General features: G+C 34.6%; 1 protein-coding gene across 1 annotated transcript in view; it reads left to right on the forward strand.

The window, feature by feature from the left end:
* FREM1 (FRAS1 related extracellular matrix 1) overlaps positions 1-26388 on the forward strand; it is a 122534-nt gene that overhangs the window by 62083 nt on the left and 34063 nt on the right. Inside the window, exons 22-26 of the mRNA XM_051987320.1 lie at positions 1813-2008; positions 7382-7646; positions 17766-18180; positions 24714-24915; positions 26142-26286. Of these exons, the coding sequence (XP_051843280.1) occupies positions 1813-2008; positions 7382-7646; positions 17766-18180; positions 24714-24915; positions 26142-26286 (1223 nt within the window). The remainder of the gene's footprint in view (positions 1-1812; positions 2009-7381; positions 7647-17765; positions 18181-24713; positions 24916-26141; positions 26287-26388) is intronic.

A 26388-nucleotide genomic window follows, 5' to 3' on the forward strand; every position in this document is an offset into this window, starting at 1 on the left:
GAAGAGGAGGAGGAGACATCAAGAAATTTTTTTCCTTCTAGCTATAATAATTAAGCCATTCATCCAACTTAGGGTATTTTGAATAGATCAAATAAAAATAAGAATATAGAAGAATCCAAACTTAAGAAATATGTATATATATATATAACTATATGCATCACACACATGACTTATATTTGCAGTGCTTTTAATATTAAAATTCTCTCTTCTACTACTAAATGGCTTATGTCTGGTTTTAGACAGTTATTTGGGGCAGTCAGTGCTTTAGTGATTTGCTTAAGATCACACAGTCAGTATGTGTCAGAAGCAAGACTCAGTCATCTTAGGGTGATTTTCTCTTCACCATACCACACTATCTTTCATGTATACAACTATGTATGAATATGCATGTTTTTATATGTATATAGTTATTTCTAGACAAATGCACATATATTGCCAGTTCCTCCTCTGATGTCCAGTCTTGGCTAAGGGATTGGGCTTTCCTGTTTTTTTCAAAGGCAAAGGTCGCGCTAGCAGAGTACAAATTCCATCAGTTTCTAGCAAACTGGAAAGCACAAGCCAGGAAACAGTTCTGTCATTTGTACACCAGTCTAGCTAAATTCTAAGAGGCTCAGCATCAGAAACTGGGCTACCAGATGTTGACATTTTTTGGCCAGAAGCAATTCATAAAGACAGTTTATTTAAGGTGTTTATGGAATTACTTTCTGTGTTAGTGAAGAGATTACCCACTCAAATAAAATTGCCCCTTGAATGTATCAATGTACAATAGCAATTAAAACAGCTAATTTGCCCAATGCATTAATTAGCATAATTAATTGGTTGTGATTTGGAAGTTATATAGAGTTTTGAGTTCATCAACAGAGGGTATTCCTGATATGAAAATTCTAGGCACAAATACAGCCTGACAATTCACCTACAACTTAACAGTCTTAGTTCCTTGGGTACAAATGTCTTCCCCCTTGGTCACACAGCTATATTTGTCAGGGACAGGACTTGAATCCAGATTTTTCTTTCTCTAAGGTCCATCCCTCTACCCATCATACCATCTTGCCTCATTAGTTAGCATTAATTGTTTTAAATCAAGTTGAAAAAAATAATGTCATTATTAAATTGTACAGATATAAAATTTGGAAATAACCTGATTACAAATTTCTGGGGTTGATTTTTTGTTTTTCAAACTAGTTTTATTATAGCTACCTCCCTTCACTCCAATCAGAGGTTAATTTTGAGAAGTTTTTTTACAAGCATTAAAATCAATCAATTAATCAACATTTTATTAATATGTGTGCTGAGCACTGAGTTAAGTTCTGGAGATACAAAAATAAGTAAAAGATAATTATTGCCCTAAAAGAGATCTAATGGAGGAAACAACATACATACATATATATATATAGTAGATAGGAAATAATTTAGAAAGGGAAGGCACTAGAATTGAGAGGGATTAGGAAAGCTTTTACATGAGATTTAAAAGTAAATCAGGGAATCTAGGAGGCAGAAATGAGGAGGGAAAATATTCCAGGCCTGGGCAATAGCCAGAGAAAATACCTGGAGTCAATAAAAGGAGTGTCTTGTTCAGATATCAGCAAGGAAGCCAGTGTCTGTCACTGGATCAAAGAGTACATGGTGGGAAGCAAAGTATAAGAAGATTAGAAAGGTGGGAGAGGACTAGGTTTGATGAGAAAGTGAAGTAGACTTTGAAATTCTCCAATTTAAGTTGAAAATGGCTTTTGAATGAAGGAAAAAATCAATAGATAACTGATAGAAAAATACTCAGACATTCTAGAACAACTATCTGATTTCTATGCCTTCCAGATAGGGAGGAATTGGATATCCCTTCAATCCGGCATGAAATGCACTCAGGAGGATGTGGATCTGAATTTGGTGAGATACATCCATACGGGGACAGTGGGCTCTCAGAGCCGAGATAGCTTCACCTTTTACCTGTGGGATGGAGACAACAGGTCACCCATACTGGACTGTCACATCAGCATCAAGGACATCGAAAAGGGTAAAAATAAATAATCAAATTAATTTTTGCTATTGGGGAATAACATGATTGGTAGTCACTCTAAGCTGATCCTTATACTTTCTTCAAGAAGTAACTCAAATACCACCTTTGACATAAAGAGACTTTAGCTGATGCCCCAGATGCTAAAGTCCTTCTTTACTTTTTATTTAACTTCCTCATATTTATTTTCTATTTACTTTATATATTTTTATTCTATTTGCACTTTCATTTGGTATTATATATTTAGAAAATGCTAAATTCTCTCCCCCTCTCCCCCCCCCCCCACTGGATTGTAACTCATTGAGTAATGTGGATTTTTTCTTTTCTAAAAAAGTTTGTGTCTTCAGCACTTGGTACTTAGTAGTAACTTAATAAATAATTATTGATTGTCATCATTTAGCAACTTAACTTTCTAGAATACCAACTAAGATCAGAGAAGGGAATAGAGAAACTTGCATAACTAGAAAGGATATCATAATGTGTACAATTCAAAGAAACTCATTTCACTGAACTCAAAAGGGAGTTTATCAGTACATTTTTATTCATACTTTATAAACCATTCAAATGAGCTTCTTGAAGTTTCATTTTTGTCTTTGTATGCTTGATATTGGGTACATAGTAGATGCTTAAATTAAAAGATCAGGCATGTCAATTGACACAAAATTACAAATGATTCTTCAAGGAATTCTTAAATTTCTTTTCTTCTATTAGTAAATGCTTGCCTATTTATAGATGGAAAACTTGGATATCTGTTATAGATTATATCATTATAGAGTACAAACTGCAAACTAGGAGAAAGAAAAGAGGGAACAGGGAATATCAACTGAGAGCCTAATCAAGAAGAAATCAGAGAAGTAGTTACAAGAGCTTAATAACAGCCAATAATCCTGGGATCACAATCCCATCATATTTTAGGAGATCCTGAGCTATCTCACCATCAGTAATAATTGGTGGCCATAATAATGAACTTCATTATTTAAAAAAGTTTTTGACATATTTAATTTCAAAAAGCAGGCATGCTTGTGATCTATTTAAGTCATTTTAAAAATTAAAACACTTTAAAATTTTAATAGAATAAGATTCCATTATTTGGAAAATGCATTTGGTTAGAATAGCTTACTCCCCGGCAGTGCCAGATAAATGGTACATTACTGTAAGTCCATTAGCTAATAGCGATCAAGAAAATAAATCAGAAAATGGGGAAAATATACTAAAATTTGTTTTAAAAAATATCATGAAATTTATTGATATCAATCATGCCAGATAACATAATAATTTTAGATATGATTGGTATAAGTGGAATACCTGAATAATGGAACCTTTAGCAGTTCTAATTTATACTCATTATATCTGAAGTACAGACAAAAGCATTTTGTATTACATTTTGAATAATTTAATTCTGTAGCTATAATAAAACTAATAATTCATATAATTTATATTTCTAACCTTTTTTCTTGAATTATTCAAGAAACTAAGTGCTCTTTAGGTCTTGGTTTCCTCACTATATTATGAGTGAATTTGATTAGAGAAATCTTTAAATTCCTTCTAAATCCTGTGATTTGGCTTTGAATCCTGTGACTATGAACTTGAATAAACTCTGTTTTTCCCTTATTTATTTGAGTTTTCTATCCCAATGATGTTCAAAAGGAATGAGGCAGATACAATTTAAACCAAATGGGCAATATAATTATAAAATCAAAGAGAGATCCTCTTTAGATTTCTTCAGGAATCAAAATAAGAATTGGTTTTACTAGGTATATAAAAGGAGCAAAGGACCACAGTTTAGCACTAAATTTGATTTCAGTTTCCTGTCATCTAAAAAGTAAAGGAAGATGGAATACTTCAAAGTTTTGGACATTTTGTTGAACAAAATGAACAGCTTTTATTTTGGGTTTAAAAGATACTGAATCAATACAGAAGCAATTTTTTTTTCCTTGCAAGTGAACTTGCATAGGAATTTTTCCCTTGTATGTAAGCCATTAGTTAACATGTGCTCTACGCTTTATCCCCTATTAGACTGTAAGCTCCATAAGAATAGAGTTCATATTTAGTCTGAACTTTTTTGCTTCTCACAGTACCTAATACCACACTTTGTTCACAGAAGACAATAAATGTTTATTGAATACATGCAGGCATGCATAATTGAATCAAATGACTGAAAAATAGTATTTTCACTGCAGTTTTACAAAAGGTAAAAAGATAGTTTTGTTGCTTGTGATCTATTTAAGTCATTTTATGTTCTTGAAACCCTTCTAATTTTGGGTGCCATCTTTGGGATGTTCTTCAGATAATCAATATCCTTCATGAAATGAGGCATATAGAACTAAAAAAAATAGTTCAGCTATGGTAGCAGAATTATTGCCTCCCTTATTCTGCACACTCCTCTCTTAGTCTCATATTATATTAGCTTTTTTTTATTATTACAATGTGACATTGATAATATTTATTGAACATTCAGTCCACTAATACTTTCATATCTTTTTTGCACAAACTACTAGATAGCTATCCTTGCCCATCTTGTTGCTCTTTTAAACCTATTAATAAAATTCTTCATTTAGATCTATTAAATTTTATCTATTTTCTTTTGCCTTTCACCTGCTGAAATCTTTTTGGATTCTAATTCTAGCAGTTAGTTATTCTGTCCAAATGGTTTTTTGTATAATCCAGTGATAATAATGCCCCTGTTTTGTCTCCATTGATATGCATCCAAATGCTTTCCATTATACTTCCCTTGACTGGTTCCTTGGACTTTCCCATTAAAATATAACTTTTTAGTAAGCTCTAATTTTTAAAATTGTAATTAATTTAAATTTAATTTTCTTTCATTTATTTATTTTTGCTCTAATGATTTTTACTTAACCTATTCCCTTTGAATCAAGTATAACCTTTTAGACTCATATTACAATCTTAAGCCCCATCCTACTAAGTATCAGTGATACCTGTGAGTTTAAATTTGCTTTCTTATGTCAGCCTCTCAAGTTCAGCTTGTTTATTGGTTAATATATTCTATTGCATAGCATCTTGACCTTGAAATCAGGAAAATTTGGATTCAAATTCAATTTCATTTACTTACTGGCTGAATGACTCTGGGTTAGTCATTTAAAATCTTTGAGTCTCAATTTCTTCATCTCTAAAATAAGAAATATTTTATCTTACAGTGTTATTTTAACAAATAGATGAAGAAATGTATTTAAAACTAAACATAAAATTACTATGTTAGTATCTATTATATTGATATAATATTATATTATCAATTTATTAATAAATCTATACTCTGTATATTATATTTTATTTAATTGTACTTTGTGCATCAATTTCTGAGGCTCCTTTTTCAGCTTTGGTTTCATATGAATTTACTAGTATTTCTATTGATGTTCATCTTATAAATTTTTTCCATATGGTATCTAGATTAATATACACATATGCAGATAAATCAATATATATATATGTATATAGGTACGTGTATATATGCATATACATATAGGGGTATGTGTGTATGTATGTGAATATTTGTAAGTTTACTCTGTTTCCCATCTTTTACAGCATAAAAATAATCTTTTTGATTGGGTTTTCAAGACTCTTGATACATGTATTTTGTTAAACTTTATTTGATTTGCTCTTTTTTAAGGAAGAGACCCACAATCCTATCACTTTAAGGCATAGTCTTGACATCTAAATCCCATTTTCAGCACCATTTTCTTTATCAGCTGTTGGCTATACCATTTCAGGCTTAGGGAATGGAAGAAGCAAAAGCACAGAGTTGAGAGAGGACAGCATAAAACCAGATTTTGGAGAATAGCTCAGTTTGTTTCTAAATGTAGCATATATGAATAGTATAAAATAAGATGAATTTATAGCCTGGAATCAGGTTATAATGGATGTTGGATGGTATCATTAGGAATTTGTACTTTATAACCATAAACAATATATGGCTACTGAAGGATTTTCAGGAGATTAGTGATATGATCAAAGAAAGGCATTCAGATGATTACTCGGGCAGTGGTGTGAAGTATAAGGACAGCGAGACCAATTAAGAGGCTATTCACAGTGGTCTAGATATTTAGAGGCAAAAATAAACAATTGAATTAGTATGATTGATGTCAAAGTGAAAAGAAGAGAAAATTTGTGATATTATGAAGGCAGAATCACAAGAATTTGTCAACTGATTATATATAGACACTAAGAGAGATGAAATGGAAGAGGAAATAATAAAAATAAGACAAAAGTTATGAGATTGGGTGACTGGGAAAATAATCATAACATTAACAGAAACAGAAAAATTGAGGAATAGAAAGTCTATTGGGAGAGAAGGAAAGGGGTTCAGTTTGAGATATATTCAGTTTGAAGTGCTGGTCAGACAATCTCCAGAAGGCAAGTCTGGGAGGACTTGGTGGGAGATAGAGTAATGGAAGTTTTCTCCATACTCATAATAACTGGAGCAGTTAGAAAAATACAATAACCTTAGGAAAGATTGAACAAAAAGTACAGTGTTATCAAAGATAAGGAAGGAAAATGTACAAATGGAATCTTAGCCTTGACAAAAAGGTCTATCTTTCTTTTGAAAATAGAGGGAAGGGAATAGGTGGTAGATGTGGCTATTGAAAGGTATAGAGGAGTGTAAGAATTCTGTAAGAATTCTTATTGTGATGACCTTAACTCTCAGTAAAGTAGACGGTCAAGTTGCCCATTGACAGTAGGTGCTGAAAGAAAACAATGATAGTGTTGTATTTAATAAAGGCAGATATAGTGGGACACACCTATTGAGTATAAGTAAGTTGCACAAACACAAGAATAAGCATGACTTGATTTGAAAACTCTTATGTTCCTCTAAAAATACAAATAAGGGATTAGGAAAGGATTTAGAAGTAACTTCTCCAAATAAGAATGCAAAACACAATACCAGAATGAATAAATATGGGTGACCATAATGTGTTGTCTGAATCCTAGACAACTGGGATCAGTTTTGATCTGCTCAATGGAAGTAAAAGATATGTAGATTTTGGAGAACATAACTAGCCTGATCCAGTGTTTTATTTTTGTATTGTTGAAAGGAAAAAAAAAACATACAAAATATGAACCAACTTCTCTCACTCAGATAAATCTCATGGCAGAGAAATGTTTTAAGAACTTTTGCTCATTGTATTGCAGATGTTCTTACAATTCTTAAATCTTTTACTGCTCATCCTCATCCCTCCATGCTGAGTCTTTGCCAATCCACTTTATAGTCCCACAGAATACTTGATTTTCCAACCCCAAAATTATTTGATTCTGTGTAGGAAAAGTGTTCAATGCCTAAGATGCCTCAAAAAGGCAAAGATCCTATGTGAGAGTTTGAAAATAGAATTCTTAACCAGAGTCTCTTCTATATTGCAGATGATATTGCTGTCTTTACCAAACCACTGGTAGTGTCAAAAGGGGACAAAGGTTTCTTGACTACCTCTACCCTTTTAGCTACTGATGGGACAGATAAGCCAGAAGAACTTCTTTTTGTAATCACCTCTCCACCTCAGTATGGTCAGATGGAATATGTCAGCTATCCTGGAGTCTCTATCACAAACTTCAACCAGATGGATATTGCAGGTCAGAAAGTTTGCTATGTACACAAAAGCAAGGCAGCTGTTCCCAATGACATGTTCAGGTGAGTCCCATTGAAGCTTCTACATACCTTTTCCCTAGAATGACAAGATAAGAAAAAATATTTTTGAGGTCCTTTTTCAGCAGTAGAACAGCTATGTAGCTAGGAATGGAGGCAACTAGCTGAAAGAAACTAGGTGGCACAGGATACAGTAATGAGCCTGGAATCAGGAAGACCTGAATTCACATTCAGCCTCCACACTTACTAGGTGAGTAATGCTAGGCATCTGCCCCAGTTTTTCAGGTGTAAAATGGGATAATAACAGCATCTATTCAGCAGAGTTGTGAGGATCAGATGAGATAATATTTGCCAAGTGCCTATCACTAAGATTTGCATACAATAGATGCTTAATAAAACCTTCTTTTCAAAGTTTGGGGCTACTATAGTAATGTAAGGATGAGGAAAAATGATAGGGATCTAAAGTAGGGCTGTGACAATATGTGTATGCAAGAAAATGTAGGACTCCCACATCTATTAAATATAGAGAATGGGGCAGAGATAAAGAAGAGGTTTTGATCTTTGGTGACTGAGAGGATTGCATTGTTAAAAATAGAAATAGTGAAATTAGAAAGAGAGTGAGTGTTAGGAGGAAGAATGATGAGTTTTGAGCTTGCTCAGATAAAGCTGTGAAATGAATTAAGGGGGGAAATATGGGATTGAAGAAGTTGGTTCATATGGGAATCATCTGCATGGAAGTGATAATTTGAACTCATAGAAGTAGAAGAGAACCAATGGGAGAAAATATGGAGGTAGAAGAAAAAGACTGGCACCCATAATATGCTTAGAGCAAAAGAGCAAGATGAATAGGCAAACAAAACCAAAAAAGCATATCAGAAAAGTAGGAAAAGAACCAGGAGAGCAACATTTCCTGGAGAAAGATAATTTTTATCAAAACCTTATCATTTTGAAACTTGAAGTTTCAAAGTTTTTGAAAAATGTGTTTATAGGTTATAGAAGTGAATTCTCTGGGGCATTGGATTCCTCATCCTTGAAATAAAGGGACTGAGGTCAGATGATCTCTCTAGGGTGTAAGTTCCAGTGCTCTGTCCAAATCTTACCTTGTAATTCCGTCTTACTTGTGTTGCTGAGGTTGATTTGAACAGATTTCCCCAATGCATTTATAAGAGGTTTAAAGTGAAGAGGTTTTTAAAAGTGTTTTTAATTAACCTGGGGAAATGGATGACTAATTATTTTTTTTATTGGTGAGACAATTAGGGTTATGACTTGTCCAGGGTGATATAGTGTCAAATGTTTGAAATTCAGTCTTCCTGACTTCCAGAATAGCTATTTGGTCACCTAGTGGCTCCAACATTATTTCTAATACTTGGCCTGATTAAATGTGAACAAAGGAAATAAAATTCTCATTTTCATGGAAACTTTTCATTGTTACTTGTAGAATCAGAGTTTTTAATATTGCATATAGGAGTGTCAGAAATCACAACTCTGTCACAGTTGGCTCATGAACTTGAGGTTGTCACTGACAGCTGCTTTGATGCTTTCAGTTGGGAGGAATCAGTGATCTGGTCTGATTACTGGTGTGTGTATTCTCTCCACCTGTGCAATTTGAAACCCCTTTACACAGCATGATGCAAAGGCAAGGACTGATTCTGAAGTCAGAGAACTGGGGAATTACATCTTCCCTTTTGAGCTTGCCTGCATAAGCTTGGATAAATCATCTTTTTCCCCCTCAGCCTTAGTTTCCTCGTGTGTTTGAAAAAAAAAAGGGGAGGGAAGGGGTGGGAGGGAAGTGTTTGAATAAGACAGTCCCTGAGGTCCCCTCTAACTCTAGACCTATGATTCTATGGTCTTCTAATCCTGTATAATTAATGTTCTTGTCTTTCTGTAAATTATCCAGAGAGGACCTACTCAGTGTGCTGGAGGCTCTACTTTATTTCATTTTGATTTTTAAAATATTATGCATCTTAATGTGGCAAATGGGCAGTCCATATGATATCTCTCACATGACTCCACTCATACCCTTGATGATATAATGTACACCAAATGGAATTTTGAATCCCATTTTAAAAAACCCTCTTTCCTTGTCCCCACTTCTCAAGATGGCTTTCTCTTTTCCTTTGGGTTGCCTACATTTTTATTCTTCTGACATTGTTGCACTACATGAATTTCAATCATATACAATTGCCAGGACAGTGCTGATATTGTTATAATATGATTTCATGAGATACTTAATTAGTTGTAACTTTACTTGATACTTGAGAATGCAGAGAGGCTTTTGGGGGGATGATTTGGACAATCCATGCTTTTTTTTTTTTAAGGAAGTGTGAAGTGCTCCTTTTTTCCCCCTCTTGATAGATTTTTCTCTAACAAGCAGAGATAAAAGCATTGGAATGGTCTTTCTTGTTAAAAAAGAAACAAACAACCCCCCCCCCAAGATTTACAAAAACCGACAGCTATAGCATCTTAGCATTTGAAGGAATCACTAAAAAAATTTTTAAGACCAATCTCTTGAATTTGTTTCCCTTGTTCATACACTTGACTTTTGATTTATCTGATTCTGTACCACCCCTAGCAGCAGCACCATTCCCATTCAAGGGCATCCTTGAAAAGGAAAAGAAGCAATAAAGTATAGCCTGAGGGGCCTGTAAGTCTGGAGAGAGAGGGGACCAGCCACACTCCTTTGTTGGCATTGGTGGGTGATGTTTCTAAGCTTATTGAATGCATCCTCAGCTTCAGGGCTTCTCTCTTTCTTCTTAACACCAGCTGGTAGAGCCACTCCCTCCTGCTGCCTCTCTGGGTCATTGCCCATGTTGAAAAGTGAACCAAAGGTGTTAATTAGACAGTGTTAAATTATAAGAATGGCGAAAAGTTCAAAGCATTGCAAAACAGTTATTGCCTATACCATAAATCCTTAATGAATTCCCTGTTACTTGCTGACTGGTGTGACTTTCCGGTAAATCATATAACCTTTCTGAGCCTCAGTTTCCTCATCTGTAAAATGAGACTTTAAATTAGATGATCATTTCAACTTTTAACATCTAGAATGATATGACTCTGTGATCTTAAGCAATTAATTGGGAGACATGGGGAGTAGAATATTTTAAAGTTAAAATTATTGTTTTTAAGTTGGTGTAATTATTCAAACTATACTAACAAAAGAATTGCCTAGTAGGCAGGAACCTTGCTGTACTTAATAGAGAAAATGTTCTGGAGTTAGTAGAATTATTGTTTGTATGTAAGTACCTCTACTGATAGAAAACAGGTTTTTTTTTTAAAAATAATTTAAGCAAGTTGCTGGTTTCCACTATTAAACTGTATTCTAAGAAATGATTTGCTAAGCTAGAGTGAAATCTAGGCTAGAATGTCTGAATGATCACCAATTCTGGGTGGATAAAGTTCACATAAGATTTTATTCAACTGAGCTAATTGGGGCCTGAAGGTTAGAGTATTCAATAATCTTAACAATATTAAGAATAGTCAAATTCACATAGCATTTTAAGTTGAAATTTTAAATTTTAAATTAAATTTTAAACTTTCACATCTCTCTTATGATCCTCCCAGCAACCTTCTGAGACTGATGACAAACATTGTTTTCCTTATCTTAGCGGTCACAAAACTGGGGCTCTGAGATCAGTGATCTGCCTAACACGTTGCTGATCTGGGTTTTGAACACTTCTTATGCTAGTTTGTCTTATTTTATAGACATAGAAACTGAGAATAAGAGATGAAATAACTTGCTTTTACTACACAATAAAATAGCAAAACCAAGATCATGATCTGTCTTGAGATATTCAAAAAACTCTCATGGAGAAGAAGGATTATACGTGGGCTTGTTGGCCTTAAAGGGCATAAGTATGAGCAATAGTTGAAATATGGTAGAAGCTGAAAAACACAGATTTAAGCTTAAGCAAAGGAAATGTTTCTAAAAAAGATCTCTATCCTTGAGTAAAATGAATGACTTTGGAAGGAGGGATTTCCTCATCACTAAAGAGGTCTTCATATAAGGGCTGGATGAGAACTTCCTAGGGTTTTTTGAACAGGAGTTTTTTTTTTTTTTCCCCTCTTTGGTTTGGTAGCTTCCAAGATCTTTCTGAACTCTGAGATTCTATATAAACTCCTCTCCATAACAGCATCAGAAAAAGCCTATTATAGAGAAATAGGACAAGTACTTTAGAGAAGCAAACCCAGTCATAGGAAGTGTAGACTAAAGATAGGATGGAGGGATTGAAGGAAGGGAACAGGAGTATGAGCAAAGGGACAATCAGATTATTGTTTCAATTGTAGGGGAAAGATCATCAGCCCAACCTTTACTTCTTTGGAGCTGGAGCACCAAGATGACCCCAAAAGAGACCAAGCACCAAAGTGCTTGGAACTGGAAACTCCCAATGGCAGGCACTAGGCTGTGAGCCATAATGTTGAGACAGCTCCCTCCAGGGGAGAAAGTAAAGACCCTACCCTCCCTGTTCCCCAACTCTATATCAGTGCCTTAGAACAAGGTCCTGGAGGCAGTGTGGTATAATGGATAGAGCTCTGAGCAAGGCAAGGAGTCTTTCCAGATGCTTAACTCTGAGTAACCCTAGTCATTATTTAAATTCTATTGATCTCATTTTCCTTAATTACAAGAGGAGGAGTTTGGACTCCACGACCTCTGCAATTCCTTCCAGCTCTCAAGTTATAATCTATAATACCTCTGTTTTAGCTGAAATTAATTTTCTGCCTGGAAGGGAGGGTAATCAGACATAAGATTTGTCTGTGCTTGTTCTTACCTCTGAATCTCAAATCTGTCTTCTGATCAGTGATGATAGATTTTGACTTGTCTATTAAGGATATTTTGATGGACTTTTGATGAGCCCATGCTCTTAAATCATGGAAGGTGGCCAATGAATAATAAATATTTTGCTATTTTCCTAAATCATATTGATATAGGAAGAGATGGATATGAAACCCAGTGATAAAAATCTCAAAGCTCTTTACAAAAGAATATGGCATAGTACATTAGAAAGTGCACAAGAACTGAAGTCAAAGAACATGGTTTCCAATTCAAATTTTGTCTTTTGTGATTTTGGCAAATCACTTTTGCCACTTATAACTCAGTTTTTTCTTTTATATGATGAAAAATTTGATACTTATGGAATATTGCATATAGTTATCAGACTTACAATATATTGGCTAGTTTTGGATTAAAAGGCATGGCTGTCTAGATGAAGGAAGGAGAGATACATTAAGACAATATTTCAGCTTCTTTTTTCATTGAATTAAACCCTTTGAGTTCTAAACCCTATCATGCTATAAATTTTTACCTCGAGATAGACAAGGTAAAGTTAAAACTATATTTAAGTTCAACTATCCAATGATAAAAATGATTTATAATGCATGGATTTATGTATATGTCATGGTAGGTGTAGGAAAGTTTGGGAATTGAAGGGTGATGGAGCAGAGAGGAAAGAATATAGGGGAAAAGGGGGAAAAGATAAAGTCATTTTTATTTTTAGGATGAGAAAAATCTATAAAATTTAAAAGTTAATAATGAACTTTTCATGTTGAAAAAAGTCATTTTCATGGTTGGCTCAGCAGCCATATGAGCTTTAAGGCAGAGATTTGGTATAAGGGAAAGAATTTTGACCTTGGAGTAGAAGGGTTGGATTCTAATCCTCACTCTACTATTCATTACTTGGGTAACCTTGTACAAATAATGACCCATCTAAGTACACCCATATAAATTGTCTCAACTATAAAACAAGAGGGTTGAACAAGAGAGTCTTCTAAGCTCTAGAACTAAAAATCTAAATCAGTGTGTAGAGATTGAGAACACTTTCAGAGCTAATAGCCCTCTATTCATCCTCTTTCAATTTCTTTCCCATTATTATAGCATCTACCTTAATCAGAGGCAAAAATAGTTGTTTATTTTATTTTTTTTTAAGTTGGGGAAAGAGTTAAAATGGAATCATTTGAAGTAACATCTTCTATGTCTCATTTTAATGTTTGGTTGGAACCTTACATATTTATAATGGAAGAGTCCAGCATCTGCCTGAGACCCATATTTTTAATCTTGTTGTCTCACTAACCCAATAGTGCACCACCATGCTGTTTGTCAAGTGGCACTAAACCAAAGCTGAAAGCCTGTTTTAATGAAAGTATGATGGTGATGCTTTTTAAAAATTAAATATATGCAACTAGTCTAATCACCCAAATTTATGCTACTTGCTGTTAGAATTTGGCAAGGAATTTGGATGGGTAGAGGAGATAAATTCTGTGGCAGAGAGTTTAGGATTTTGTGTTCCTCTTCTTTTTAGCGGAAGGAATGGCAACATTAATTAAATGGGGGAATTTAATGATCAGATTTTGCCTTCTGCAAAAATATTTTTTTGAATCATAAATTTCTCCTGCATTGTTTGGTGCTGCTGGCCTGGAAGAAAGATTTGGCAGCATGCGCTGGGACAGATGACACGGAGTGATTAGCAACCTGACTGCAGATGCTGGCAGCCGGGCGCTAAAAGAACATGCTAATGTCCTCCATTTTGACATGCAGGCTCTACTCCTTTTTTTTTTAAGCTGGCACTGTTTATGATTCCATTTTTATCTTCTAAATGCCATGACAGATGGCAGATTCTTCAGCCAATTCCATTGCCAAGGAAATATAGAAAGCTTGAACGCTTTACCATGGTAATGGTGATATCAAACCATGCCACAAACCCTAACTAAATCTGAGATTCATCCCCCAGATTTCATGAGAATGATGGTGAGCTTGGCTGCTGACTCCTTTCCCAGGGGGATAGAGAGGAGGATGAATGGTGAATGGAAATAAATAAAATGGCCACAGAGAAAGAGATGCTGCCTTGATGGTACCAACCAACACATTTTCTGGAGAAAGGAAGATAATTTTTTTAAAATCACCTGCTTTGTAACTTCATAAATGTATTTAGAGGTTATTTTTTTGGAGTCATTGGGAAACCACTGGGAGATAAAATTGACTAAGACCTCAAATTCCTTGTCTATAAAATAAGGGACTGCAATTAAATGACCCTCATCAAGGATTCTAGTTCCATTTGTATAATCCTATGATCAAATCTTGTATTGTAATTTAATGATCTCACTTAGATTATCTTAGACTATGATTGGAGCATATTTCCTCCCAAATATGTCTCTAGAAACTTGAAGAAAAGGGTTTGAATTTTTAAAGAATTAATAATGGGGAATGAGTTGACTGTATATATTACTTTTGACACTTTTGATACTTATTTTGGTATAAGAGAAATAGCATTCTTGGTTCATGGAAACTTTCAATGTTACTTGTTTCATCGTAGTTTTATACTTGACCTAGCAATGTTAGTTATCACATCTCTCTCACTGTTGGCACATGAGCTTGAGGTCAGCTCTGACAGCTGCCTTGATGCTCCCAGCTGGGAATATGGTCCTCAGTAAACATATTTCTTACTCATATATGGTCTCTGGCCTGCCTACGCTCGTTCCCATCTGTCTGATGGCAGAGTGCCTGTTTACAAGTTGGTCAGATCCTGATCATCAAGCAGTGATGCCAGACAGTGAGAGGAGTTTTAGATGGACAGCCTGCCTAACATAGGAAAAAAAACCTCAGTGACCTCCAAAAGGTCACGGATGCAGAATAGATTTCAGTAATCCCAGGCCTGGCCCTTCTAGGACTGTGTTAGTTAATTTTTTTTTTTTAATTCAAATGCCAACACTTCATTTTATTGTAGCAGAGATCCCAAGTCAAAATATTAAAATAAATGATATAAAATGGTAGCCTTCTAGTAGAAGACGCTTGGAAAATATGTTGTATAATCCTATCAAGTTAATTGAAATGTATTAAGAATGTCAATAGCACAGTAGCTAGAGCACCAGCCCTGAAATCAGCAGAATCTGAGTTCAGCTCTGGCATTCAATACTTATTAGCTGTGGATAAGTCACTTAACTCCATCTGACAGGCCAAAAAGAAAAAAAAAATTATCAGTAGATAATTGTTTTAGTATCACCAAATTTTAATAATAATAGCTAACATTTATATAGTGCTTATATAGTAATTTACAAACATTATCTCATTTGATCCCCACAACATACCTGTGAGTAGGTGCTATTGTTATCACTATTTTACAGATAAGAAAATTGAGGCAGACAGAGATTAAAAAAGACTTGCTTAGGATCACAAGGTTACTAAAGGTTACTGAAGCTGTATTTGATTTCGAGTTTTCCTGCCTCCAGGTCTAAAGTAGAATCCAATTAAATAAAGGCTCATTTTTTTTTAGCACCGATATTCTTTCAGGGATGCCTTATGCCCAACTCATGAAATTCCATGTTCTACCAAGGATTTAAATTTTCAGATCATCCCAAAGCAGTCAAGGAATGCAGAAGTGGGCATTAGGAAGTGGTAATATTAGTTCCACTAGCAATCATGCAGAAAAAAGTATGATTAAGAATGTTATTAGAAAAATATATGAACAGAAACAAAGATGGGCTAAACATTAACAAATGCTGTTAATGATGGATAATTTAAATGCTCCTTTGATGTTAAGAGATAGAGAGAAAATATGTGCTGTCAAGAGAAATAAAGATCCTCAATGAATATCTTGTAGACATAGAAGTGAGGACTTGCACATGGTTGAGTGGTCATCTCTATGGTTGGTGAGATTGCCTGTTGCAGTGATACCCTACCTCCACTGGAACATCAAAAATTACAGTAATAGTGGCCAGAATCACCATTTTTGTCCTGCCTTGGCTAATGCGAGGCTAATTAAGATGGGAGTTCTGCATATTCTAGCAAGAAAGACTGGTACCTGAGGGAAAACCAAAACATAACAACTTTAAGAGAATGCAAAGTCAGAGTTGTTGAGCCCTGACTAGTTTATAGGCTCCTCAGCTGAAATTGTGAATCCAAAGCAAAGTCTAAGGTTCAAGGGGAGCTCAAAGAGTGAAATAGTGTGGAGCAAGAGCTGAATTTGGAGTCAGAAGATTTACTCCCTGTGTGCTCTTAGGTAAATCACTCCCTCTCTGAGGTTTTGATTGAGAAAGTTGGATTAGATAGCCTCTAAGGTACCTTCTCATTTAAGAATGAGGAGAATAAGAATTTCATACACTAAAGTCTATGAAAGATGAAAGCATGCTACCCGGGCAGAGGATTTAGCTGAGCTGATTTACAGTAAACACTCCCATAGACTTATAGATTGTCATGAGGTTAACATGCAAATATTATTTAATGCTAATAATTATTTAATATCAAAATTTATTTAATTTCAGTTTTATATGTATGAAGAAACCAAGATCTAGAGGGATAAGTGACTTGGTTTAAAATCATATAGGCAGTAAACATTAGAGGCGGAATTAGAATATAGCTCTTTAGGTTCCAAGAGTAATATTTAATCCACTGTGCAATTCTTTCTCCATATTCTAGACATTTATCAAGTAAAGATTAAATATGTTTCTTGTACACAATGAGTTTACAGAGAAATTTGGTTAGATTGACTATCACTTTTTTTTTTTTAATTTAATGCCAACTCAGGTTTGTTAGTGGCTTATTAAGAATACTCAAGAGACAAAAAAAAAACAAAACACAATTCTCATCTCCACCTCCTCTTCCCCCTCAAAATGCCCCAAACTAGGCAGATATAAGTGTTCTTATCTTTCGTTCTTTTGATAGAATTGTCTAAAAAATAACACAGCCAGACAAAACGCTCCATTTTATGAGTCTATATTCATATGTTTTATGGAAGTTCAATTCTATTACATTCAATTAAACAAGCATTTATACATTTACATTATATATTTCTGTGTAGATAGATCTAGAGGTAGAAGAGTTTTCAGAGGGAATTTAGGTCAACCACCCTCTTTTTTACATATAAGGAAACCAAGGGCCAGGAGGTTAATTGATTTCTCTAAGATCATACAAGTAGTAAGGTGCCATAAGTGAAATTTAAACTTTCTTATTTAATGCCCTTGATTTTTTCTCTGTACACTAGTGAAGGAGACTTTTAAAAATGGGGCTGTTAGTTTAAAAGTGAGAAGGCTTCCTTTGAGAAGTCTTTGATTTTTTTTTTTTTCATTTTAGAGTCACTTCAAGGCAAATACCTCAGTAAAGGTGTGTATTATCATTTCATTCCATTAGATGGTGAAACAAGCATCCATGCTGAAGGCTACCTTGCCTCTCTTTGCCAGATTCGTCGTGAGCAATGGATTAAGGACAAAGCACGGAGTGTTTGAGATTATGTTGGAGACTATTGACCAAGCCTTACCTGTGGTGACCAGGAACAAGGGGTTAAGAGTAATGGAAAGTGCCATGGTGCTCCTCTCTCCAGACATCCTTCAACTTTCTGACCCAGACACTCCAACAGAAAATCTCACATTTCTTTTGGCCCAGTTCCCCAAATATGGACAGCTCTATCTTCGGGGGATGGTTCTCACACAGCACAATTTTACACAACAAGAAGTGGACAATATGAATGTGGCCTACAAGCACCTGGGAGGAAATTCACAAATTGACCAGTTTACCTTTGTGGCTACTGACAGGACAAATCAAGGTTTTGTTGTAGATGGAAAAGTGTTGAATGAACCTGTGTCCTTTACTATTCAGGCAAGTATGAAAAGTCCTCCAATCACTGTTTGTTAGCTCTATCACTAAATCATTACAAAAAAGTTTCCCTCTGTTGTTGTAGAATCTAACATGGGAACCTTGCCTTGCATTTCATTAGCTTTTAATCTGTTTCTGAAGAAACCATTTGGTTAATTGAGAGTGATCATGTTAGCAATACTGAATGTGTTTACATCACTCTCAATTTTATACTGTGCACAGTACACACATAAATGAATGAAAAATAGTTATTAAGTGCTTCCTATGTGTCAAACATTGTGCTAAGTGCTCAGATACAAATAAAAAAGGAATGCAATTCGTGATGTCAAGAAGCTCACATTCTAGTTGGAGAAGACACCATATATAGGAATCATAGAGTAAATAGAAAAATACAGAGGTCTCAAGGATATAGCTATAATATGAAAGACACTACTTAGGAATCCTTAAGATTTTTGAGGATGTCTGACACATAAGAGCAGTCTACCTCTGCTCTAATCATTATAGTCTACAGAATCATAATAAATGTATAATACCTGAATGAATTTAGGGTTTTTTAAAATATAGTTTTTATCTCATTAGTCGAAGAGCAGCCCAGGTCTCAATTTTATTCATCATTGGCTTAGTTAAAATGACATTCCTATATCATGTATCACTCTACATAAAAAAGGAAATAGAGGTATACCTTGGGTATATCAGAGTTCCTTTGATGTTGAAAAAGGGGAAAAATGATTATATAACCTCTCTTTGTTTGAATTTTCCTTTACTTTGAATATTTTAAAAAACAATCTAACAATTTTATTCAAGAAGCATATATTAAAAATTAAGGAAAGTCCTGTGCACTGGGGGTGTAATGATAGAAAACAAGCAATCTTTTCTCTTAAAGATCCTACAGTCTAATGTGGGAATTGTGGCATGGATACAAGGACATATGATGCAAGAAGGGAAAAAGAACAAATTTAGATGAAGTGATTTAGTGAAATTTAAGGAGGAATTAATCATTTTCAGCTGGAGAGAAGAGGAAAGACTATTTTGTTTAATTCTTGCTTGAGCTCTAGTATATAAAAAGTTTGGTTTGGATAAATATGAAGGGAGTAAAGACAATGTTGGATGCTTATTAAAAATACAGGTGAAAAAGGATGAAGGATCATTAAGTAGTATGTAACAGAAAAGAAGGAAGTGTGATGAAATTGACACTATTGATGTGGGGGAAAGCTTTGGTGATGAGGCTCATCCAAAATTGTGGTCTACTAATAACTCCTCTAAAATAAGAGCATCAATCTAATTCAAAACATATGGGTTTTTGGCTTACCTTAATGATAATTTCATCTTTCAGAACTTGGAAAAAACAAGAAAAGGAAACTATTCTGGATCTCATTCTCACCAGCAAGGAAGACTTGGTTGTTAGGGTAGAGTTAAGAAAAAAGTCTGTGAGGAAAATGACCCCTTCATATTAAAATTTGTGATAGAGGGAAGAAAGGAAGAATCAGATATGCATGATAGTTTTGGAGAGAGCAGATTGCAGAAGGTTCAAAAAAGGGAAATATGTGGGATATCATGGACTAAAATTCTATAGGGAAAGTCAACTAATGAATGAAATCCCTTTTAAGAATGAAATTCTGAAAACTCAAATAAAAATAGTTTTGATGAGAAGGGAACAGAAGAGTTATCTAAAGAGAACAAATGCATGCTGACAGAAAACTGATGATCAGTTTGTATTTTAAAAAGAAATGTACACAAGATGAAAGTGAGGATAGATAATGGAGGATAAAATAATCCTGTAAGAAAAGTGGAATGATCTGAGACTGATGAAGAACAAGATAAGAACAACAAAAATGTTTTTAATTATTTGAGGTTTGGGGAAGGAAAGGAATCTCAAAGAAGGATAAAAACTTAATGTTGATAAGATAATGAAATGAATGAAGGAGAGGAATCAGATATTCAACTCTTATTTTGTTTATTTCCTCTTTCCTCCAAAATCTAAGACTATATTATTACCCCCACAAAACATGTGAAAAAGTGTCAGTAACTACTCACTTATATGCCTGAGTTCCTCTCTCTCCCAAATTTTTGAGATTAGTCTACATATGCATCAAGGCATATATGATGAAAGTAGGAGAAAGGAACAGATCGGCTTTCACAAATTATATTATGTAGCAGATCACATCTTCATAGTTATGTAATCAACTTAAAAGAGTGGATATTACAAGATTTCCATTTTGATTATTGGTTATGGATCATAAAAACATTCATTTTAGTATCACCAGTGTTACCTTAAAGCCTCTTCTGTGCATGTTAAAATTATGTGAAATGTACCAAAGAGATTTTTAATTAATTGGATGGTGTCTCTCTGGTTATCAAGGGAGGCATAAAATAGGGTGATGTATATTCATGAAAGTTTTTCTTCACCATCAAAGGGCCATCTCTTGTCATCCTGATCTATATCTTGCCACTGGACCCATATGGCTCTGAAGGAGAAAGTGAGGGTGGTGACTTTGTACAACCCAACCCTCACTTAAATCCAATTCACTTGCATGTCCTGGTGTCACCTCCCTCATGTCACGGTCCTCTTTGAGAAGGAAGGAAAACACTAATCTTCACTGCCATGAAGAATATATAGCACAAAGTCCAAATGGAAAAGACATTTCCCTAAAATTATGAGGTGCCAAGAGACCAGGAAGGTGATGATGACCCTGACAATCATGTGGAAATTGGGAATTGTGGAAGACTTGAGAGAAAAGATGAACTCTATTTTAGACATTTTGAATTTGAGAGTCTTCAGGGTATCCTGTTTGAGGTGTCTAAGAGGTAGTGGGAGACAGGTGGCTACAGATGAAAAGGAGACTAAGATTGGATATATGGATTTAGGAAACATCAGCAGAGAAAAGATGATTGTACCCATGGAAGCTGAGGAGATCACTAAGTGAAGTAGTATCGAGTAAAAGGAAGAAGAGATAAGATCGAGGCATAAGAGGTACTCAGACTTAATTGATATGATTTGAATGAAGATCCAACAAAGACTAAGAAGGATAGATAACAAATATTTACTAGATGTCCATTATGTACTAGGCATTTTGCTAATTTTTAGGGATACAAAGACAAAAAAAAATTCTCTGTTCTCAAAAAGTTCGCAGTCTTAGAGACATAGAGACAGAAAATGAAAACTGTAGCAAATTGTGTCATAAAACTTAATCTGGAGAAGTATCCAGTAGGAGATAATAAATAGTATCAAAGATTGCAAAGAAGTCAAGAAGGGAGAAGACTAAGAAAAGCCTATTAAATTTGGTAATATGGAGAGGGCAGTTCAGATAACCAGTGAGTTTAGAAGCCAGATTGCAGAGAATTAAGAGAATGAGAGGAAAGGAAATGGAGGCACTGAATGTGGGCACCTTTCTCAAGGATTGTAGTCGGGAATAGGAGGAAACATATAGGAGGATCAAATGTAAAATGATATATTTATAGGCAGCACCTAATCCAAACACCACATATTACAAATGGAAAATACTGAGGTCCAAAAGATGGAACTGACTTGCCCAAGATGACACAGGAAGTAGCAGAGGCAGAGTCCTTGAGTATTTGAAGGGCAATCAGTGGGAAAGGGATTAGAGTGTTCTGATTTACCCCACAGGGCAGAATGGATAGACATTACAGAATGGCAGATATAGATTTAATGGGGAAAACCTTTATAACAATTGGAGCTATTCTAGAGAGGTGGAATGAAGTAGCTTGGGAGGTAATTCTTCTCCTTCATCAGGGCTCTTCAACAAGAATTGAATTAACACTTACTGAGGGAAAGGGGATTCTTGTTCAGGTATAGGTTGTATCAGATGGTCCCTATGTTTTTTTTTTTTCCCTAATTCTGAGATTCTGTGATTGTATATTGACTTGATGGACTTTTTCTGGCCAAGAAGAAAAATGACATCCATCAATGATTTATGTATTTGGTCCAAATTTATCTCTTGGATTCTGAAATGAATGAAATCTTTCACTTTCTCATTTATTCTTTTTCAAATAACAATAGCTTTTTATTTTTCAAAAAAAATTATTTTTTACATATGCAAAGATAGTTTCACCTTTGCAAAAATCTTATATTCTAAATTTTTCTTTCTCCCTTCCTCCCACTTTCTCTCCCCTAGTTAGCAAGTAATCGATATAGGTTAAATATATGCAAATCTTCTAAACATATTTCTACATTTATTATGCTGCACAAGAAAAAAAATCACATCAAGAGGGGGAAAATGTTGCTCATTTATTCAATGAACATTTCAAGATCACTGTACTAAGGGCAAGGGAAATACAAAGTTTGGTTAAGATATGATACCTGCCTTTGTAGAGTATGAATCTAGTGGGGCAGGGGAAGGGTAAGAAAATATGAAATAATATACCATGATAAGTACATTACAGAGATATAATATGCTTCATGAAATATAAGAGAGAAAGTCATTATCCTTATGGGAATTAGAGGAAACTTCATGCCATTTGAATTAGGACTTAAAAAGTTGATAAGAATTCAACAGATTAAAAGGGGAGAAAGGAACATTTTGAACATAGGAAATGATGTGATCAAAAGCATAAGAGGAGGAAGGGCATAGAGCACATTCATGGGGTCAAGAGATGTCCAATTTGTTTGGAGCATAGATTATGGTAAAGGATAGGAGATAAGGCTGAAAAGGTAAAGGGACATCAAATTGTGGAGCATTGAATGTCCAGAACAGAGGTTTGTTTTCAATCTATAGATAATAAAAAAAAAACCCCACAGGTTTCTAGCAGATGAGTCACATGGCCAAAAGATGAAGAACCAGTAGAACCCTGAGCAATGCAGCTACCATGCGGCCCTATCCAAAGAAGAGCCATTATTTCGAAATGTCATATGATTCTTTGAGGTCCATGAGATCAAAGAAGCCTGGGCCAAGTGATCCTTGTGCGATTGTGTTGACAGGCCTCTGCTATGGATCATTATTTTAAGGAGCAATGCAACTGAGGGCAGACTTTGTGGACTTGCCAAATGAAAAAGATAAATTATGAGTTTTATTGAGACTGGCATTTAAAACCACACATTCTTTTATAGGCATTTTGTATTTGTCTCTTTCAGATGCCATAATCACTTCTTATAGTCATCCTTCACAACACACACATACACACACATCATCATCATCATCATCATCATCATCACCACATTATTGTTGTTTTCTTTGGGTTTGGCATTTCTGTGCAGATTTCCAGGCAAGTCAACATGAATCATCACTGGGATACAGGCTTCCAAAGTTAGCCTTGTTTTTAAATATTTTTAACTGGGTCGACTATCTAGATCTCCAGTATATTTTACTTGGAGACTAATTTTTAAAGAATGTACTCTCCAAGACATGAAGTTGTGGACGTTATTGATGATAATGAGGCAATATAAAGCAAAAGTAAGGTCTACTCAATTTGATTTATCTTTATCGGTTCTCTTTATGTTCATAATTTTGTTTTGTTCATGCTAATACTTTTCTTTTGCCCCTTCTTTCTTCCCCAACTATTTGTAATATCCGTGGAGATTCCCAATGACAACTCCCCACTCCCCACAAAAACTTTTCCTCTTCTGTCTTCACAGTTGTAAAATGATATATATTTGTGTGTGTGTGTGTGTGTGTGTGTATAATTTTTTTTACTTGGCTGATATTTGCTCATATGTGCTAGTGTCTTATTGGGTTTGGCACATTAAGTTGACTATAATATTTTTTGTGTGATTCTATAATTCATTTTTTTGTTTTGCTTTTAATATAATTTTTAATTAACAAAATTCTCTGCCCTCCCATTGAAAAAAGAGAAAAAGCAAAATCCTTGTGACAAATATGCATTCTATTATAATATTTTTGAGAGATTAAAGAAACTAGAGGCAGAGAGGGATTAATGTGATGCTCCTAACTCAGTATTGGTTATGAATTTTTGGGAACACGCCATTCTTTGCCCCCAAGTTCTTTTACTCAACCCTTTTCATCTCCTAAAAGCAAAATGACTGGCTAGGGTTAAGGATGAATTCTGGCTATAGATTAATGAAGATTAATTAATAAAAGAAATTTCCATTTAGTGACATAATCAGTTAAAAATGACAAAATGTATAAAATATATTAGCCAAATCCCCTTTCCCCTTTTCCTTTTTAAACTAACATGTGGAAAGAGAAGGAAGATCTAAGAGATAGGAACAAATAGAATACTATATTCCCTTTTTGTTCCCCTACCTCTTTCTGGTCTTTTGAAGAAGAAATTAGGAAGAAATGATCCAGCACATTTGTGCCTCTTACAATAAAAAAGGCTTCATAGGTTTTTGCATTATCATTCATTCAGCCATTTAATTAGTAAACATTTGTTGAACACCTTCTGAGTTCCACAAGTAGAATACTTTGCTGGACAAATGGAAGGGATAAGGAAGAGAGGGAGATAAAAAGTTGAGATAAGATTCAATTGCTACTCTCCTGAAGCTTATAATCTTATAAACTATTAGAACTATGAATATAGCCTATCAGGAAATATCCGTATAACTAATTATACTAATTTAGGTGGACCAGTTGGATAAAAAGGCTCCACATATTATACACCTGAAGCATCCTTCCCAAGTAGAGCTTCTCAAAAATGGTTGCTATGGAATATACATTACATCTCGAGTCCTGAAGGCTTCTGACCCTGATACAGAGGACAACCAAATCATCTTTAAGATTTTACGAGGCCCCCAGTATGGACATCTGGAAAATACCACAACAGGTACTGGTTTTCTCAATCCTCCTTTTCTCAATCCTCCTAATTGCTCATTTTAAAATACCCAGTGGTTTACATCAAGGATTGGAGTGTGAAAGAGTAATTTAATTAAGTGCATGACCATTTGGTAAATAGTCCCTGAGGCTTTGTGATAGATGCAGTTTATAAATCAATACTAGTACTAAAGAGGGTTTCAAGTCAAGTTTCCCTAATCCATCTTGAATGGGAAAATCAAATGCAGAGTCACAGCTGTTTATTGTTTACAACTTTTGTTTTAGGTGCCAGATTGTAATATGTACTAAGTAAAGTACACTGTCAGATCTAAATTCATATTTGTGACTTATTTCCAGTTCTATCATGAATTCTAAATGGTGTCAATTTATTTTAAAATGTCATTTTTAGTTGCCTGATGATTTTTCCCAGTAGCATAGTATTTCTGCCTTGTAGAGACAATGGTCAAAGTACTAAGCTAGAAAGAATTATAATAATAATGCTACAGAATTGCAGCATTCTGCTTCTGTTCCCTTCTGTTCCCTTTCTGCCCTAGTTTTTAACAAAAATCTTTAGGTAAAATTTTCCTGAGGCAAAGAAATGGGACTCTTTCAATCAGTCAATCAATAAACATGTGTTAAGAGGCTGCTATATATATTCTAGGTACTATACTAAGTACTGGGAATATGAAGAAAGGCAAAAGATAATAAAAGATATACATAGGACAAATTTAAAATAATCAAGAGAGGAAATATTAGGGAAATTTTCTTATAGAAGATGAAATTTTAGCTGGATTTTGAAGGAAGCTAAGAAAGCTAAGGAAATCTGGAAGCAGAAATGAAGAGGGAAAAATCTCAGGCATAGGAGACATCCAGTGAAAATGCTCAATAGGAATTAAGAATTATGATGAAAATTTTAAAGCCTTAATTTCATGTCTGAAATATGGCCCTTGAAGTAGTAAGAACTTCTTGAAAATTGATTTTAATAACAATAATAGTTGATATTTACATAGCACTTTCTGATTTATAAAGCTCCATAGTTATCCCAATTAATCAATACCAGAATTGGGATTAGAACTCTGATCTTTTGACAGTCGAATCCAGATCACTTTCCACTATACCCCAGCTCCTCTCTCCCTTTGTTGATCTTTAATACAATTTTTGTCATAAAACCAAGTTAACTATATCATTTTATTAATTCTTGTTGAACTGACATATGTCAAAATTTCTTTATTCTTTCAGGTGAATTTATTCAGGAGAGATTCACTCAAAAGGATCTAAACAGTAAAGTCATTCTTTACATCATCAATCCATTGTCAGAAATGAATTCGGATAACTTGGAGCTTCAAGTCATAGACCCCACTGGAAATACTGCTGTCTCTCAAACGTAATTTGTTTTCATATTAAGTAGGTTAGCCTGTCATGTATGGTGGCCATAAAACTTGCAGTCAATTTCAATAAACTAGATTGAAAGGTTTAAGGTGAGAAG

This window comes from Antechinus flavipes, chromosome 1 (assembly GCF_016432865.1).
Source record: "Antechinus flavipes isolate AdamAnt ecotype Samford, QLD, Australia chromosome 1, AdamAnt_v2, whole genome shotgun sequence".
Lineage (NCBI taxonomy): Eukaryota > Metazoa > Chordata > Mammalia > Dasyuromorphia > Dasyuridae > Antechinus > Antechinus flavipes.